The sequence below is a fragment of the Oncorhynchus mykiss genome, chromosome 17, assembly GCF_013265735.2.
Source record: "Oncorhynchus mykiss isolate Arlee chromosome 17, USDA_OmykA_1.1, whole genome shotgun sequence".
Classification (NCBI taxonomy): Eukaryota; Metazoa; Chordata; class Actinopteri; order Salmoniformes; family Salmonidae; genus Oncorhynchus; species Oncorhynchus mykiss.
In genome coordinates this window covers 6,879,707-6,899,968 of record NC_048581.1, presented here as the reverse complement: position 1 = coordinate 6,899,968, position 20,262 = coordinate 6,879,707, and the positions used below count along the sequence as shown (strand labels likewise).

At 43.9% G+C, this 20,262-nt stretch overlaps 1 protein-coding gene across 1 annotated transcript; it reads left to right on the top strand.

Moving 5' to 3' along the window:
* The first annotated feature begins 6,569 nt into the window (after window positions 1-6,569).
* Window positions 6,570-13,270, top strand: LOC118940243 (gastrula zinc finger protein XlCGF49.1-like). The gene is made up of 2 exons (XM_036948733.1): window positions 6,570-6,842; window positions 12,304-13,270. The coding sequence occupies exons 1-2, from the start codon at window positions 6,737-6,739 to the stop codon at window positions 13,017-13,019; spliced, it is 822 nt and encodes a 273-aa protein (XP_036804628.1). The 5' UTR covers window positions 6,570-6,736; the 3' UTR covers window positions 13,020-13,270.
* The last annotated feature ends 6,992 nt before the right edge of the window (window positions 13,271-20,262 follow it).

Sequence of the window (20,262 nt, the reverse complement as noted above, 5' to 3'; positions counted from 1 at the left end):
CAAGCTTCCTGCCACTCAGGACTTCTATACCAGGCGGTGTCAGAGGGACTTTTTTTGTACTTTACAAGTATTTTTCTTAACTGCATTGTTGGTGAAGGGCTTGTAAGTAAGCATTTCACCAAGGTCTACACCGGTTGTATTCGGCACATGAATAATAATATTTAATTTGATTTTCATACTTTTCTAATAAAACACTTTTCAACCCATATGATCTATTACATAATAAAAGTTTTTAAAAAAACGTATACAAATATCATGTCATAGTGAATTCATGACATGTGAACGAACAAGCCTTTTCATACTTTATAATATGGCTATACAGTGGGGAGAACAAGTATTTGATAGCCTGCCAAATCGCCAGTGTTTCCTACTTACAAAGCATGTAGAAATCTGTCATTTTTTATCATAGATACACTTTTTTTAAATTTATTTATTTCACCTTTATTTAACCAGGTAGGCAAGTTGAGAACACCTTTATTTAACCAGGTAGGTAAGTTGAGAACAAGTTCTCATTTACAATTGTGACCTGGCCAAGATAAAGCAAAGCAGTTCGACACATACAACGACACAGAGTTACACATGGAGTAAAACAAACATACAGTCAATAATACAGTATAAACAAGTCTATATACGATGTGAGCAAATGAGGTGAGATAAGGGAGGTGAAGGCAAAAAAAAGGCCATGGTGGCGAAGTAAATACAATATAGCAAGTAAAACACTGGAATGGTAGATTTGCAGTGGAAGAATGTGCAAAGTAGAAATAAAAATAATGGGGTGCAAAGGAGCAAAATAAATAAAATAAATACAGTAGGGAAAGAGGTTGTTGTTTGGGCTTAAATTATAGGTGGGCTATGTACAGGTGCAGTAATCTGTGAGCTGCTCTGACAGTTGGTGCTTAAAGCTAGTGAGGGAGATAAGTGTTTCCAGTTTCAGAGATTTTTGTAGTTCGTTCCAGTCATTGGTAGCAGAGAACTGGAAGGAGAGGCAGCCAAAGAAAGAATTGGTTTTGGGGGTGACCAGAGAGATATACCTGCTGGAGGGCATGCTACAGTTGGGTGATGCTATGGTGACCAGCGAGCTGAGATAAGGGGGGACTTTACCTAGCAGGGTCTTGTAGATGACATGGAGCCAGTGGGTTTGGCGACGAGTATGAAGCGAGGGCCAGCCAACGAGAGCGTACAGGTCGCAATGGTGGGTAGTATATGGGGCTTTGGTGACAAAACGGATTGCACTGTGATAGACTGCATCCAATTAGTTGAGTAGGGTATTGGAGGCTATTTTGTAAATGACATCACCGAAGTCGAGGATTGGTAGGATGGTCAGTTTTACAAGGGTATGTTTGGCAGCATGAGTGAAGGATGCTTTGTTGCGAAATAGGAAGCCAATTCTAGATTTAACTCTGGATTGGAGATGTTTGATGTGGGTCTGGAAGGAGAGTTTACAGTCTAACCAGACACCTAGGTATTTGTAATTGTCCACGTATTCTAAGTCAGAGCCGTCCAGAGTAGTGATGTTGGACAGGCGGGCAGGTGCAGGCAGCGATCGGTTGAAGAGCATGCATTTAGTTTTACTTGTATTTAAGAGCAATTGGAGGCCACGGAAGGAGAGTTGTATGGCATTGAAGCTTGCCTGGAGGGTTGTTAACACAGTGTCCTAAGAAGGGCCAGAAGTATACAGAATGATGTTGTCTGCGTAGAGGTGGATCAGAGACTCACCAGCAGCAAGAGCGACATCATTGATGTATACAGAGAAGAGAGTCGGTCCAACAATTGAACCCTGTGGCACCCCCATAGAGACTGCCAGAGGTCCGGACAGCAGACCCTCAGATTTTACACATTGAACTCTATCAGAGAATTAGTTGGTGAACCAGGCGAGGCAATCATTTGAGAAACCAAGGCTGTTGAGTCTGCCGATGAGGATGTGGTGATTGACAGAGTTGAAAGCCTTGGCCAGATCAATGAATACGGCTGCACAGTAATGTTTCTTATCGATGGCGGTTAAGATATCGTTTAGGATCTTGAGCGTGGCTGAGGTGCACCCATGACCAGCTCTGAAACCAGATTGCATAGCAGAGAAGGTATGGTGAGATTCGAAATGGTCGGTAATCTGTTGGTTGACTTTGCTTTCAAAGACCTTAGAAAGGCAAGGTAGAATAGATATAGGTCTGTAGCAGTTTGGGTCAAGAGTGTCCCCCCCTTTGAAGAGGGGGATGACCGCAGCTACTTTCCAATCTTTGGGAATGTCAGACGACACGAAAGAGAGGTTGAACAGGCTAGTAATAGGGGTGGCAACAATTTCGGCAGATCATTTTAGAAAGAAAGGGTCCAGATTGTCTAGCCCGGGTTGATTTGTAGGGGTCCAGATTTTGCCGCTCTGTCAGAACATCAGCTGACTGGATTTGGGAGAAAGAGAAATGGGGAAGGCTTGGGCGAGTTGCTGTGGGGGGTGCAGTGCTGTTGACCGGGGTAGGAGTAGCCAGGTGGAAAGCATGGCCAGCCATAGAAAAATGCTTATTGAAATTCTCAATTATGGTGGATTTATCAGTGGTGACAGTGTTTCCTATCTTCAGTGCAGTGGGCAGCAGGGAGGAGGTGTTCTTATTCTCCATGGACTTTACAGTGTTCCAGAACTTTTTTGAGTTAGTGTTGCAGGAAGCAAATTTCTGCTTGAAAAAGCTAACCTTGGCTTTTCTAACTGCCTGTGTATAATGGTTTCTAGCTTCCCTGAACAGCTGCATATCACGGGGGCTGTTCGATGCTAATGCAGAACGCCATAGGATGTTTTTGTGTTGGTTAAGGGCAGTCAGGTCTGGGGAGAACCAAGGGCTATATCTGTTCCTGGTTCTAAATTTCTTGAATGGGGCATGCTTATTTAAGATGGTTAGGAAGGCATTTAAAAAAAAATACCCAGGCATCCTCTACTGACGGGATGAGATCAATATCCTTCCAGGATACCCCGGCCAGGTCGATTAGAAAGGCCTGCTCGCTGAAGTGTTTCAGGGAGCGTTGGACAGTGATGAGTGGAGGTCGTTTGACCGCTGACCCATTACGGATGCAGGCAATGAGGCAGTGATCGCTGAGATCTTGGTTGATAACAGCAGAGGTGTATTTAGAGGGCAAGTTGGTTAGGATGATATCTATGAGGGTGCCCGTGTTTCCGGCTTTGGGGAGGTACCTGGTAGGTTCATTGATAATTTGTGTGAGATTGAGGGCATCAAGTTTAGATTGTAGGGTGGCTGGGGTGTTAAGCATGTTCCAGTTTAGGTCGCCTAGCAGCACGAGCTCTGAAGATAGATGGGGGGCAATCAGTTCACATATGGTGTCCAGAGCACAGCTGGGGGCAGAGGGTGGTCTATAGCAGGCTTCAACCATGAGAGACGGAATCTAAAACAAAAATCCAGAAAATCACATTGAATGATTTTTAAGTAATTAATTAGCATTTTATTGAGACCCAGAGTTACTTCTGCTGCAGAGGATAAGTTCATTAGAGTTACCAGCCTCAGAAATTGCTGCCCAAATAAATGCTTCACAGAGTTGAATGAACAGACACATCTCAATATCAACTGTTCAGAGGAGACTGTGTGAATCAGGCCTTCATGGTCGAATTGCTGCAAAGAAACCACTACTCAAGGACAGCAAAAAGAAGAAGAGACTAGCTTGGGCCAAGAAACACGAGCAAACCTTCACATTGACCCTGTACTGGTAATCCTGTATATAGCCTCCACATTGACTCTGTACTGGTACCCCCTATATATAGCCTTCACATTGACCCTGTACTGGTACCTCCTATATATAGCCTCCACATTGACTCTGTACTGGTACCTCCTGTATATAGCCTTCACATTGACCCTGTACTGGTACCTCCTATATATAGCCTCCACATTGACTCTGTACTGGTACCTCCTGTATATAGCCTTCACATTGACCCTGTACTGGTACCTCCTGTATATAGCCTCCACATTGACTCTGTACTGGTACCCCCTGTATATAGCCTTCACATTAACTCTGTACTGGTACATCCTGTATATAGCCCCCACATTGACTCTGTACTAGTACCCCCTGTGTATAGCCTCCACATTGACTCTGTACTGGTACCCCCTGTATATAGCCTCCACATTGACTCTGTACTGGTACCCCCTGTATATAACCTCCACATTGACTCTGGACCGGTACCCCCTGTATACAGCCTCCACATTGACTCTGTACTGGTACCCCCTGTATATAGCCTCCACATTGACTCTGTACTGGTACCCCCTGTATATAGCCTCCACATTGACTCTGTACTGGTACCTCCTGTATGTGGCCTCCACATTGACTCTGTACTGGTACATCCTGTATATAGCCCCCACATTGACTCTGTACTAGTACCTCCTGAATATAGCCTCCACATTGACTCTGTACCGGTACCCCCTGTATATAGCCTTCACATTATCTCTGTACTGGTACCTCCTGTATATAGCCTCCACATTGACTCTGTACTGGTACCCCCTGTATATAGCCTCCACATTGACTCTGTACCGGTACCCCCTGTATATAGCCTCCACATTGACTCTGTACTGGTACCTCCTGTATATAGCCTCCACATTGAATCTGTACCGGTACCCCCTGTATATAGCCTCCACATTGACTCTGTACTGGTACCTCCTGTATGTGGCCTCCACATTGACTCTGTACTGGTACCTCCTGTATGTGGCCTCCACATTGACTCTATACTGGTACCCCCTGTACATAGCCTCCACATTGACTCTGTACCGGTACCCCCTGTATATAGCCTCCACATTGACTCTGTACTGGTACCCCCTGTATATAGCCTCCACATTGACTCTGTACTGGTACCCCCTGTATATAGCCTCCACATTGACTCTGTACTGGTACCCCCTGTATATAGCCTCCACATTGACTCTGTACTGGTACCTCCTGTATGTGGCCTCCACATTGACTCTGTACTGGTACCCCCTGTATATAGCCTCCACATTGACTCTGTACTGGTACCCCCTGTATATAGCCTCCACATTGACTCTGTACTGGTACCTTCTGTATGTGGCCTCCACATTGACTCTGTACTGGTACCTCCTGTATATAGCCTCCACATTGACTCTGTACCGGTACCCCCTGTATATAGCCTCCACATTGACACTGTACCGGTACCCCCTGTATACAGCCTCCACATTGTCTCTGTACTGGTACCCCCTGTATACAACCTCCACATTGACTCTGTACTGGTACCCCCTGTATACAGCCTCCACATTGACTCTGTAGCCACGGTATATTTTTTTATTGTGTAACTTATTTTCTTACCTCTAATTTTTTTAACTACATTGTTGGTTAAGGGCTTGTCAGTAAGAATTTCACGGTAATGTCTACTACACCTGTTGTAGCTCTTTCCAATACAAAAAGTGTAGTAACTATTGTTTCCAAACTGCGTTACCCACTCCAGCCAGCAGATGGCGATGAGCGTCTTTCAGGTGATGCTTCTTGCGTGACGTATAATGGACTCTTTCAACCACCTCGATAGCTTGCTAGACAACATAAAACTGAAAGATTGACGTTTTAGGCCATGTTAATGTGCATTAGCTAATCGCAGTGTTTAAAACACATTTCAGTTGACGTTAACTTGAACCTAATGTGTTTGTTCAATTTGCAAATTTGTTAAAGATTGATACTGAGCCTAGCACTAGGCTATTCGCTAATGCTAACTAGCTAGCTAACATCCCTGACCATGAGCTCATTTAACTACTCATCCCCTGCTAAAGAAGTGGATGTCTGCTGTACGGAGAAAGAAGCTCTGGCGCTGAACATTGTCGCGAAAGACGAAGAGGAGGATAGTACAGTGAAAGGAGAGAAAGATGCTCTGCCGCTGAACATTGTCGTGAAAGACGAAGAGGAGGATATTACAGTGAAAGGAGAGAAAGAACCTTTCAGAATGAAAAAGGAGGAAGAGGAGGCTGTTATAGGGAAAGAAGAGAAAGCATCCTCTTCCTCTCTAAAAGGTTATATCTCAGTAAAGGTGAAGGAGGAAGACGTTTTGGGAGTGAAAGAGGAGGAGACAGAATATCTCATTAACACCAGTGAGTACTGTCTTAAAAACAGGGGCACAAACTATGCAGTTGTTGAACTAATGTGTGGTTTTAAGGGGCATTCTACTTAAGTTCTTCACTTCAATGTGATGTTCAGTACTATTTAAATTGTTAAAGCGTCAATCTGCCATTGCTACAGATATTTTGGGGACTTTTAAATGAGATTTAATTATATATAACAGGCTTTTAAAATGTAATAATGGAGCATAATGTATACTTAAAATATCAAAGGGACACAAAAGGCACCCAATTAATTTAGAGATATTAATGCCTCTGATAAGACCCTATGACTGTAATAGACAGTAATAATTGATGATGGTAATAAGTTCACCATCTGTTTGATGTTCTCGTTCAAACAGGAGAGAGACATGACTATCGTGGATCCTCTGGGGAGCCTCAACAACATCCTGATGCTGACGAGACAGAGAAGAGTCTCTCCAGATCAGAACACCAGATGGTACAGCTTGGTCTGGTCTAGCATACAGCTTGCTCTATCTGGGTCTGGGTTTCTGTAAGGCACTTTATGACAACAGTGACATCAGCATCCATAATGATATGTGTCTGTGTCCCCTCTTTATGGTTACCAGGACAATGCTAGCCCTTCCGCCCTCCCGGAGTCCCTCTATCGTGCCTCTCCCGGTAGCACCTTACTACTGGGTATGAAGAGGTTGTCTGTGCTGCTGGTGGACTGCAGGAAAACAACAGGGCTGAGTGGAACTGTGAGAGGAGGAGAAGAGAAGAAAGGATCAGATTTGACTCATCAAAGTAAGTGCTGTAGTTCAGTTTGAACAAATAAATAGATCTGTCCACTGGTATCTGTTACCAGGACAACCAGCAGAGTTGTGTTAGTTGACAGGAAGATAGACTGGTGTATATGGATGTTATGAAGGAGTTCCCACATGCTGGGCACGTGTTGGCTACTTTTCCGTCACTCTGCGGTCCAACTCATCCCAAACCATCTCAATTTGAGTTGAGGTCGGGTGATTGTGGAGGCCAGGTCATCTGATGCAGCACTCCATCACTCTCCTTCTTGGTCAAATAGCACTTACACAGCCTGGTTGTGGTTGGGTCATTGTCCTGTTGAAAAACAAATGATAGTCCCACTAAGCACAAACCAGATGGGATTGTGTATCGCTGCAGAATGCTGTGGTAGCGATGCTGGTTAAGTGTGACTTGAATTCTAAATAAATCACAAACAGTGTCACCAGCAAAGCACCATCACTCATGAATGCTCATCAATGCTTCACGGTGGGAAACACACATGTGGAGATCATCCGTTCACCTACTCTGCGTCTCACAGACATGTCGGTTGGAACCGGAAATCTCAAATTTGGACTCATCAGACCAAAGGACAGATTTCCACCGGTCCATTGCTCATGCTTCTTGATTCACACAGTCTCCTCTGAACAGTTGATGTTGAGTTGTGTCTCTTAATTGAACTCTGTAAATCAGTTTCATCGTAGCAGAGGTAACTCTGGGTCTTCCTTTCCTGTGGAGGTCCTCATGAGAGCCAGTTTCATCATAGCAGAGGTAACTCTGGGTCTTCCTTTCCTGTGGAGGTCCTCATGAGGGCCAGTTTCATCATAGCAGAGGTAACTCTGGGTCTTCCTTTCCTGTGAAGGTCCTCATGAGAGCCAGTTTCATCATAGCAGAGGTAACTCTGGGTCTTCCTTCCCTGTGGAGGTCCTCATGAGAGCCAGTTTCATCATAGCAGAGGTAACTCTGGGTCTTCCTTTCCTGTGGAGGCCCTCATGAGAGCCAGTTCCATCATAGCAGAGGTAACTCTGGGTCTTCCTTTCCTGTGGAGGTCCTCATGAGAGCCAGTTTCATCATAGCAGAGGTAACTCTGGGTCTTCCTTTCCTGTGGAGGTCCTCATGAGAGCCAGTTTCATCATAGCAGAGGTAACTCTGGGTCTTCCTTTCCTGTGGAGGTCCTCATGAGAGCCAGTTTCATCATAGCAGAGGTAACTCTGGGTCTTCCTTTCCTGTGGAGGTCCTCATGAGAGCCAGTTTCATCATAGCAGAGGTAACTCTGGGTCTTCCTTTCCTGTGGAGGTCCTCATGAGAGCCAGTTTCCTCATAGCAGAGGTAACTCTGGGTCTTCCTTTCCTGTGGAGGTCCTCATGAGAGCCAGTTTTATCATAGCAGAGGTAACTCTGGGTCTTCCTTTCCTGTGGAGGTCCTCATGAGAGCCAGTTTCATCATAGCAGAGGTAACTCTGGGTCTTCCTTTCCTGTGGAGGTCCTCATGAGAGCCAGTTCCATCATAGCAGAGGTAACTCTGGGTCTTCCTTTCCTGTGGAGGTCCTCATGAGAGCCAGTTTCATCATAGCAGAGGTAACTCTGGGTCTTCCTTTCCTGTGGAGGTCCTCATGAGAGCCAGTTTCATCGTAGCAGAGGTAACTCTGGGTCTTCCTTTCCTGTGGAGGTCCTCATGAGAGCCAGTTTCATCATAGCAGAGGTAACTCTGGGTCTTCCTTTCCTGTGGAGGTCCTCATGAGAGCCAGTTTCATCATAGCAGAGGTAACTCTGGGTCTTCCTTTCCTGTGGAGGTCCTCATGAGAGCCAGTTTCATCATAGCAGAGGTAACTCTGGGTCTTCCTTTCCTGTGGAGGTCCTCATGAGAGCCAGTTTCATCGTAGCAGAGGTAACTCTGGGTCTTCCTTTCCTGTGGAGGTCCTCATGAGAGCCAGTTTCATCGTAGCAGAGGTAACTCTGGGTCTTCCTTTCCTGTGGAGGTCCTCATGAGAGCCAGTTTCATCATAGCAGAGGTAACTCTGGGTCTTCCTTTCCTGTGGAGGTCCTCATGAGAGCCAGTTTCATCGTAGCAGAGGTAACTCTTGGTCTTCCTTTCCTGTGGAGGTCCTCATGAGAGCCAGTTTCATCGTAGCAGAGGTAACTCTGGGTCTTCCTTTCCTGTGGAGGTCCTCATGAGAGCCAGTTTCATCGTAGCAGAGGTAACTCTGGGTCTTCCTTTCCTGTGGAGGTCCTCATGAGAGCCAGTTTCATCGTAGCAGAGGTAACTCTGGGTCTTCCTTTCCTGTGGAGGTCCTCATGAGAGCCAGTTTCATCATAGCAGAGGTAACTCTGGGTCTTCCTTTCCTGTGGAGGTCCTCATGAGAGCCAGTTTCATCATAGCAGAGGTAACTCTGGGTCTTCCTTTCCTGTGGAGGTCCTCATGAGAGCCAGTTTCATCGTAGCAGAGGTAACTCTGGGTCTTCCTTTCCTGTGGAGGTCCTCATGAGAGCCAGTTTTATCATGGCAGAGGTAACTCTGGGTCTTCCTTTCCTGTGGAGGTCCTCATGAGAGCCAGTTTCATCATAGCAGAGGTAACTCTGGGTCTTCCTTTCCTGTGGAGGTCCTCATGAGAGCCAGTTTCATCATAGCAGAGGTAACTCTGGGTCTTCCTTTCCTGTGGAGGTCCTCATGAGAGCCAGTTTCATCGTAGCAGAGGTAACTCTGGGTCTTCCTTTCCTGTGGAGGTCCTCATGAGAGCCAGTTTCATCATAGCAGAGGTAACTCTGGGTCTTCCTTTCCTGTGGAGGTCCTCATGAGAGCCAGTTTCATCGTAGCAGAGGTAACTCTGGGTCTTCCTTTCCTGTGGAGGTCCTCATGAGAGCCAGTTTCATCGTAGCTTTTGATGTTTTTTGCGACTGTGCTTAAAGAAACTTTCAATGTTCTTGAAATATTCGGTATTGACTGACCATGTCTTCAAGTAATGATGGGCTGTTGTTTCTCTTTGCTTATTTGAGCCATTTGGACCTGGTCTTTTACCAAATAGGGCTGTCTTCTGTATACCCCTTTAACTTGTCACAACGCAACTGATTGGCTCAAACTCACTAAGAAGGAAAAACACAAATTAATATTTAAACAAGGCACACCTGTTAATTGAAATGCTTTCCAGATGACTACCTCATGAAGCTGGTTGAGAGAATGCCAAGAGTGTGCAAAGCTGTCATCAAGACAAAGGGTGGCTACTTTGAAGAATCTCAAATATAAAATTTATTTTGATTTGTTTAACACATGATTCCATATGTGTTATTTCATAGTTGTGATGTCTTCACTATTATTCTATAATGTAGAAAATAGTTTTGAAAAATAAAGAAAACCCCTTGAATGAGTAGGTGTGTCCACCTTTGACTGGTTCTCTATATACAGTGGGGAGAACAAGTATTTGACACACTGCCGATTTTGCAGGTTTTCCTACTTACAAAGCATGTAGAGGTCTGTAATTTTTTATCATAGGTACACTTCAACTGTGAGAGACGGAATCTAAAACAAAAATCAAGGAAATCACATTGGATTATTTGTAAGTAATTAATTTGCATTTTATTGCATGGCATAAGTATTTGATACATCAGAAAAGCAGAATTTAATATTTGGTACAGAAACCTTTGTTTGCAATTACAGAGATCATATGTTTCCTGTAGTTCTTGACCAGGTTTGCACACACTGCAGCAGGGATTTTGGCCCACTCCTCCATACAGACCTTCTCCAGATCCTTCAGGTTTCGGGGCTCTCGCTGGGCAATACAGACTTTCAGCTCGCTCCAACGATTTTCTATTGGGTTCAGGTCTGGAGACTGGCTAGGCCACTCCTGGACCTTGAGTTGCTTCTTACGGAGCCACTCCTTAGTTGCCCTGGCTGTGTGTTTCGGGTCGTTGTCATGCTGGAAGACCCAGCCACGACCCATCTTCAATACTCTTACTGAGGGAAGGAGGTTGTTGGCCAAGATCTCGCGATACATGGCCCCATCCATCCATCCCCAAAGAATGATGTTTCCACCTCCATGCTTCACAGTTGTGATGGTGTTCTTGGGGTTGTACTCATCCTTCTTTTCCTCCAAACACGGCGAGTGGAGTTTAGACCAAAAAGCTCTATTTTTGTCTCATCATACCACAGGACCTTCTCCCATTCCTCCTCTGGATCATCCAGATGGTCATTGGCAAACTTGAGACGGGCCTGGACATGCGCTGGCTTGAGCAGGGAGTACCTTGCGTGCGCTGCAGGATTTTAATCCATGACGGCATAGTGTGTTACTAATTATTTTCTAATAATTGCTCCAACAGTTGTTGCCTTCTCACCAAGCTGCTTGCCTATTGTCCTGTAGCCCATCCCAGCCTTTTGCAGGTCTACAATTTTATCCATGATGTCCTTACACCCTCTCTGGTCTTGGCCATTGTGGAGAGGTTGGAGTCTGTGTGATTGAGTGTGTGGACAGGTGTCTTTTATACAGGTAACGAGTTCAAACAGCTGCAGTTAATACAGGTAATGAGTGGAGAACAGGAGGGATTCTTAAAGAAAAACTAACAGGTCTGTGAGAGCTGGAATTCTTACTGGTTGGTAGGTGATCAAGTACTTATGTCATGCAATAAAATGCAAATTAATTACTTAAAAATCATACAATGTGATTTTCTGGATTTTTTTTATTTTTAGATTCCGTCTCTCACAGTTGAAGTGTACCTATGATAAAAATGACTGACCTCTACGTGCTTTGTAAGTAGGAAAACCTGCAAAATCGGCAGTGTATCAAATACTTGTTCTCCCCACTGTATGTATATACTGAACAGATATGAAAACAACAATTTCAATGATTTACAGTTCAAATTAGGAAAGTAGTCAACGTAAATACATTTATTAGGTCCTAATCTATGGACTTCACATGACTGGGCAGGGGCGCAGCCATTGGTGGGTCTGTTGGGGCGTAAGCCCACCCACTTGGGAGCCATGCCCAGCGAATCAGAATTAGTTTTCTCCACAAAAGGGCTTTGTTACAGAGATAAACACTCCTCCGTTTCATCAGTTGTCCGGGTGGCTGATCTCAGACAATGTGGAGGGCCTTGATCTGCGGTTGTGTGGCCTGTTGGACGGACTTCCAAATTCTCTAAAAAGACATTGGAGGCGGCTGATGGTAGAGAATGCAACATTAAATTCTCTGGTAGCAGCTCCACTGGATATTCCTGCAGTCCCCAATCCATTTGCACACTCCCTCAAAACTTGAGACATCTGTGGCATTGTGTTGTGTGACAACTGTACATTTTAGAGTGGCTTTTTATTGTGCCCAGTACAAGGTACACCTGTGTAATGCTGTTTAATCAGCTTTTTGATATGCTACACCTGTCACGTGGATGGATTGTCTTGGCAAAGCAATGTAAACAAATTTACACAAAATTGGAGAGTGGAGGTTTCATTCTGGTCTCTTTTTATATAAACACTGTCTTTGGCAGGAGGAAAACCAAACTTGGAGGAACCAAAGACCTCCACAACATCAAGACAACACCTCTGCTCCCAGATCAAGTTAGGAAGCCTGAAAAGACCTGAGAGGACACACACAGGAGAGAAGCCATACCATTGCGGCCAGTGTGGAAAGAGTTTTAGCCTGTTAGGAAGCCTGAAAGCTCATGAGCGAATACACTCAGGAGAGAAGCTATACCATTGTGGCCAGTGTGGAAATAGTTTTAGCCAGTTAGGAAACATGAAAAGACATGGGAGGATACACACAGGGGAGAAGCCATACCACTGCTCCCATTGCGGAAAGAGTTTTAACCATTTACTTAACATGAAAAGACATGAGAGGATACACACAGGAGTGAAGCCTCACCATTGCTCCCAGTGTGGAAAGAGTTTTACGCAGTTAGGTATCCTCAAAGATCATTTGCGAATACACACAGGGGAGAAGCCTTACTACTGCTCCCATTGTGGAAAGAGTTTTAACCATTTACTTAACATGAAAAGACATGAGAGGATACACACAGGAGTGAAGCCTCACCATTGCTCCCAGTGTGGAAAGAGTTTTATGCGGTTTGGTATCCTCAAAGATCATTTGCGAATACACACAGGGGAGAAGCCTTTCCTTTGCGCTCAGTGTGGAAAGAGTTTTAGCCAGTCAGGAAACCTGAAAGTGCATGAGCGAATTCACACAGGGAAGAAATCTTACCACTGATCCCAGCGTGCAATGCGTTTTTACCCAATTAGGACACCTGAAAGAAGACATGAGACCGCACATGGGGGAGAAGCCTTACAAATGTTCAGACTGGGGGGAAGGCATTTTACTCATCAGTAGCGTAAAAAAAATGTGAGAATCCACACAGGAGAGAATGTTTACTTGTTTATATATAAATATTTCTGGATTTTTGACTTCTCATTTTGTCTGTCATAGTTGTAGTGTACCTATGATGAAAATTACAGGCCTCTCTCATCTTTTTAAGTGGGAGAACTTGCACAATTGGTGGCTGACTAAATACTTTTTTTGCCCCACTAAGTGTATGTAAACTTCCAACTTCAACTGTATGTTATTTTAAATGCTAATCCTTTGCACACGAATGCTCACTCATTCAGGAATAATTGCAGTCAATATATATTTACGCCGTTGTGATCTGTTGGAATCCAGTCCGTCTGCTGGAGAGTTCATCTGAGTCTCTCTCCTTCTGTTTCCCTGAAGTTCAAAGTCTTTCTTGGTTAGAATGGATACCTCAGATTACCATTCAGAAATGTTCTCATAGAATAGATGTTTCGGCGGTTGTCGTCATTCACATCCCAGGTTTACATCATTTCTAGCTGCCCCCACAGACCTACCAATGCTCTTACTCTGTTGGGATTGATAGTCTCAGAGTTGAACCATTTCCAGCCGTGTAGCCAATGCTCCACGTGGGATGGTTTTCTAGTCTTGGAACTCAAATGTGCCACCTCAGCTTACACCAAGGTATGCGTTGTCTAAACTATTCGCAATCACAGCTCATGCTGTGATTGGTTTGCTCAGTCTGAAGAGGATTTTTTTTAGGAGGGGCTTTTATTCGAAACAATAGGATAGGCGGTTCCATGACACCAGATCATGTCTGTGCCCTCGGGGACGGACCAATGACTTAGTTAAACCAATAGGATAGGCGGTTCCATGACACCAGATCATGTCTGTGCCCTCGGGGACGGACCAATGACTTAGTTAAACCAATAGGATAGGCGGTTCCATGACACCAGATCATGTCTGTGCCCTCGGGGACGGACCAATGACTTAGTTAAACCAATAGGATAGGCGGTTCCATGACACCAGATCATGTCTGTGCCCTCGGGGACGGACCAATGACTTAGTTAAACCAATAGGATAGGCGGTTCCATGACACCAGATCATGTCTGTGCCCTCGGGGACGGACCAATGACTTAGTTAAACCAATAGGATAGGCGGTTCCATGACACCAGATCATGTCTGTGCCCTCGGGGACGGACCAATGACTTAGTTAAACCAATAGGATAGGCGGTTCCATGACACCAGATCATGTCTGTGCCCTCGGGGACGGACCAATGACTTAGTTAAACCAATAGGATAGGCGGTTCCATGACACCAGATCATGTCTGTGCCCTCGGGGACGGACCAATGACTTAGTTAAACCAATAGGATAGGCGGTTCCATGACACCAGATCATGTCTGTGCCCTCGGGGACGGACCAATGACTTAGTTAAACCAATAGGATAGGCGGTTCCATGACACCAGATCATGTCTGTGCCCTCGGGGACGGACCAATGACTTAGTTAAACCAATAGGATAGGCGGTTCCATGACACCAGATCATGTCTGTGCCCTCGGGGACGGACCAATGACTTAGTTAAACCAATAGGATAGGCGGTTCCATGACACCAGATCATGTCTGTGCCCTCGGGGACGGACCAATGACTTAGTTAAACCAATAGGATAGGCGGTTCCATGACACCAGATCATGTCTGTGCCCTCGGGGACGGACCAATGACTTAGTTAAACTTTTAAAGGAATACAATTCTCTCACATTAAAGGTTTAACATAATTTAACATCATTTCATATATAGTTACATCTTTACTCATTCATTTCATACAATAATTAGATGCAAACCCCATAATTGAGAAATGTACACATTCAGAGACATAGTTATGAGTGTTTCCTGTCCTCTCTGAGGTCACCAAATGAAACACACTCAACATAACTGTCCCTTAAGTGTCCACAGTCCCTTCCCACACTCTCAAAGGTGGACATATAGTTTAATTTTGCCATTTTGGGGATTTAGGAGTTCGGCCATGTGAATTCCTTTGTTCACTCTGTGGTCTCTCTCTGTATGAAAAGGGTGAGAGAGTCTCTGCCAGGTATTTACGACCTGAGATAACAGAACCTGGGTGTAGGAGAGGGGGAAGCCACAATCTATACCCAGAAAAGGCCACATCATGACAATATGGAGTATTTCAGTTTGAATATAATGTAAATCAGTTTCCTTGTGTTCAAATGTAGGATAGATCAGATTCCATGTGTTTAAATTGTCCTTTTTTAAACTCTGACTGTGTGTGTTTATCTGGGTGTGTCATTCCTCCAGCACTACAGATAATCAAGTGATATTTGGATGTGATGCATTAGTTCCATTGTTGACATTTGCATTGTTGGCCCACTGATGATTTAATGAAATGAAAATGTTCAGACTCTGTAATGGAAAATGTTTGTGTGTCCACATAACTGAGTATGTGACTAACCTTGTGAAACTGTCCAATTATAATCTCCTGTTCTTGGGAGTATCATTCTGTGTTGCAAACCAGCTGCACCTGCATCCTTGTATGAATAAAGTCCCTCCCAGGAACAGGAAACTATGAAGATATGTGCTCATCACCCAATGCTTCAGGAATTCAGACTGTCTACACTGCGCTGTGTAACTCTGTTATTCTCTCTGAGCTCAGAAATAAAGAATCTTGGTTTGACTTGGACTCCAGCAGATCCTTATTTTATAATATCCACCACAACTCTCCCACAGATTGCTGTGTATTATTGTCTCAATGAAGAGTTCCTCTTTCGACTTTCCTGGGGGCATTTACAAACCTCCCACTGGTTCAATAAACGTTGTTACCTGAATGATGAGATTATTATGGGTGAGAGCAATTATTTTAATTGTCAAATTGCAACCAAGCATCGGTCATCATGTCACCAGATTAAGACCCTCAAAGTGTATTGGAAAGGAGCATCAAGCTCATCACATGTAGTTTCACCACCCTGTGAAGTTCATAACTTATTTCATCTGTAGCCTAATAAACTACATGGTTTTCCAAGTTTTAGAGGGAGGACCACACAACATATCATCACGTGACTCCAAGTTAACTAAGACATGATGGTTATTATATAAATATTTGTACATAAAGGAGTTTCCATCGCCATTTCTCACTAAAACGTTTTTACTGACACAACCCACCATGTCAAACGAACTAACACATCGTCTGTCAGCATTTATAAAAGTGTACAGGCATATCCTGTTTCCATCAGCCTGGTCATTACTTTTGAAATGGTTGGATCAATATCCACCTTCATGATGTGGATGAAGCCTGATTTGGAATGTCTGAGTAGTTCTATATGATGTCATAATTCACCCCTCTGATAATCAAGTGATATTTGGAATGTCTGAGTAGTTCTATATGATGTCATAATAAACCCCTCTGATAGTGATACATTTGCTCCATTGTTTCCATGTCAGTTGGTTTCCCACTCTGATGGTTTATATCTGACAGAGGGGCTTTAAATGAATAGTATGGTGACATATTAGTGTGTCTTGAAATAGGATTATTAATCATAAACTCCTATAGCAACAATACACTGCAGCTTTGACATCAAGAAGAGAATGGGCAGATGGGTGGTGGTGCTACTCTATAGGTAAGGCTGTCCAATATCAATGTTCAAATAGTCACTTCTAGCCGGCCTCCGCCCAGTATCCTGCCCTGAATTTAGTCACTGTTACTAGCCGTCTACCACCCAGTACTCCACCCTGTATTCTAGTCAAGGCTCATCCTATATACAGTGCCTTGCGAAAGTATTCAGCCCCCTTGAACTTTGCGACCTTTTGCCACATTTCAGTCTTCAAACATAAAGATAGAAAGATATAAAACTGAACAACAAGTGGGACACAATCATGAAGTGGAACGGCATTTATTGGATATTTCAAACTTTTTTAACAAATCAAAAACTGAAAAATTGGGCGTGCAAAATTATTCAGCCCCAGCAAACTCTCTCCAGAAGTTCAGTGAGGATCTCTGAATGATCCAATGTTGACCTAAATGAATAATGATGATAAATACAATCCACCTGTGTGTAATCAAGTCTCTGTATAAATGCACCTGCACTGTGATAGTCTCAGAGGTCCGTTAAAAGCGCAGAGAGCATCATGAAGAACAAGGAACACACCAGGCAGGTCCGAGATACTGTTGTGAAGAAGTTTAAAGCCGGATTTGGATACAAAAAGATTTCCCAAGCTTTAAACATCCCAAGGAGCACTGTGCAAGTGATAATATTGAAATGGAATGAGTATCAGACCACTGCAAATCTACCAAGACCTGGCCGTCCCTCTAAACTTTCAGCTCATACAAGGAGAAGACTGATCAGAGATGCAGCCAAGAGGCCCATGATCACTCTGGATGAACTGCAGAGATCTACAGCTGAGGTGGGAGACTCTGTCCATAGGACAACAATCAGTCGTATATTGCACAAATCTGGCCTTTATGGAAGTGGCAAGAAGAAAGCCATTTCTTAAAGATATCCATAGAAAGTGTTGTTTAAAGTTTGCCACAAGCCACCTGGGAGACACACCAAACATGTGGAAGAAGGTGCTCTGGTCAGATGAAATCAAAATTGAACTTTTTGGCAACAATGCAAAACGTTATGTTTGGCGTAAAAGCAACACAGCTCATCACCCTGAACACACCATCCCCACTGTCAAACATGGTGGTGGCAGCATCATGGTTTGGGCCTGCTTTTCTTCACCAGGGACAGGGAAGATGGTTAAAATTGATGGGAAGATGGATGGAGCCAAATACAGGACCATTCTGGAAGAAAACCTGATGGAGTCTGCAAAAGACCTGAGACTGGGACGGAGATTTGTCTTCCAACAAGACAATGATCCAAAACATAAAGCAAAATCTACAATGGAATGGTTCAAAAATAAACATATCCAGGTGTTAGAATGGCCAAGTCAACGTCCAGACCTGAATCCAATCGAGAATCTGTGGAAAAAACTGAAAACTGCTGTTCACAATTGCTCTCCATCCAACCTCACTGAGCTCGAGCTGTTTTACAAGGAGGAATGGGAAAAAATGTCAGTCTCTCGATGTGCAAAACTGATAGAGACATACCCCAAACGACTTACAGCTGTAATCGCAGCAAAAGGTGGCGCTACAAAGTATTAACTTAAGGGGGCTGAATAATTTTGCACGCCCAATTTTTCAGTTTTTGATTTGTTAAAAAAGTTTGAAATATCCAATAAATGTCGTTCCACTTCATGATTGTGTCCCACTTGTTGTTGATTCTTCACAAAAAAATACAGTTTTATATCTTTATGTTTGAAGCCTGAAATGTGGCAAAAGGACGCAAAGTTCAAGGGGGCCGAATACTTTCGCAAGGCACTCTAACTACTGCTGTACACACCTTTTATATTCATATACGGTCCATAATGTCTAGACACACCATCATATACATTTTAAACAAATTGTATATATTTATATTCCAGACTCTGACATTCCTCGTTCTACCATTTCTATATTTCTAAATCCTTAAAATGAATTGTAGGGAAAATCAGTAGGTCACACAAATGACTATTTCTAAACAAAGATAATAGACAAGTAGAATGGGAGAGGTTTCTTATACTATCTATACTTACTCAGTGAAGAGACTCCAGGGATGGTGATGAAGGCTGTAGGAATGAAGATCAGACAGTGAAGAGACTCCAGGGATGGAGATGAAGGCTGTAGGAATGAAGATCAGACAGTGAAGAGACTCCAGGGATGGAGATGAAGGCTGTGGGAATGAAGATCAGACAGTGAAGAGACTCCAGGGACAGAGATGAAGGCTGTAGGAATGAAGATCAGACAGTGAAGAGACTCCAGGGATGGAGATGAAGGCTGTGGGAATGAAGATCAGACAGTGAAGAGACTCCAGGGATGGAGATGAAGGCTGTAGGAATGAAGATCAGACAGTGAAGAGACTCCAGGGATGGAGATGAAGGCTGTGGGAATGAAGATCAGACAGTGAAGAGACTCCAGGGACGGAGATGAAGGCTGTAGGAATGAAGATCAGACAGTGAAGAGACTCCAGGGATGGCGATGAAGGCTGTGGGAATGAAGATCAGACAGTGAAGAGACTCCAGGGACGGAGATGAAGGCTGTAGGAATGAAGATCAGACAGTGAAGAGACTCCAGGGATGGAGATGAAGGATGTAGGAATGAAGATCAGACAGTGAAGAGACTCCAGGGACGGAGATGAAGGCTGTAGGAATGAAGATCAGACAGTGAAGAGACTCCAGGGACGATGATGAAGGCTGTAGGAATGAAGATCAGACAGTGAAGAGACTCCAGTGACGGTGATGAAGGCTATAGGAATGAAGATCAGACAGTGAAGAGACTCCAGGGATGGAGATGAAGGCTGTAGGAATGAAGATCAGACAGTGAAGAGACTCCAGGGACGGTGATGAAGGCTGTAGGAATGAATATCAGACAGTGAAGAGACTCCAGGGATGGAGATGAAGGCTGTGGGAATGAAGATCAGACAGTGAAGAGACTCCAGTGACGGTGATGAAGAATCAACCAGAGAATCAACCAGATTGATTCACAGTCAGTGTTGTTGAGCAGAGAATCAACCAGATTGATTCACAGTCAGTGTTGTTGAGCAGAGAATCAACCAGATTGATTCACAGTCAGTGTTGTTGAGCAGAGAATCAACCAGATTGATTCACAATCAGTGTTGTTGAGCAGAGAATCAACCAGATTGATTCACAGTCAGTGTTGTTCAGCAGAGAATCAACCAGATTGATTCACAATCAGTGTTGTTGAGCAGAGAATCAACCAGATTGATTCACAATCAGTGTTGTTGATTAGAGAATCAACCAGATTGATTCACAGTCAGTGTTGTTGAGCAGAGAATCAACCAGGTTGTCCATGTCCAAGTTATTCAGGTGCATAATAAAATGTTTTTCTTGTTTTCTTGTTATTCAACTAAAAAATGTTCTCTGAATGAGAACAAGCACATCTGTGAGCGTTATGCATTATTACATCGATTGACTGAATGATGAAGCTGACAGCTTTGTAGTAAAACCAGGTTTGGAGTCAATTCCAATTCAATTCCAATTCAATTCCAGTCAATTCAGGAAGTAAATCAAATTCCAATTCCACCTCTTCATAATTGAAAACCATAGAAGGGAATTGGCATT

Bases quoted from the DNA above. Each gene is read 5' to 3' on its own strand.
- LOC118940243 (XM_036948733.1), top strand. From the start codon at position 6,737: ATGAAGAGGTTGTCTGTGCTGCTGGTGGACTGCAGGAAAACAACAGGG. The intron at 6,843-12,303 runs GTAAGTGCTGTA...TGTCTTTGGCAG, and splicing joins ATCAGATTTGACTCATCAAA to GAGGAAAACCAAACTTGGAG.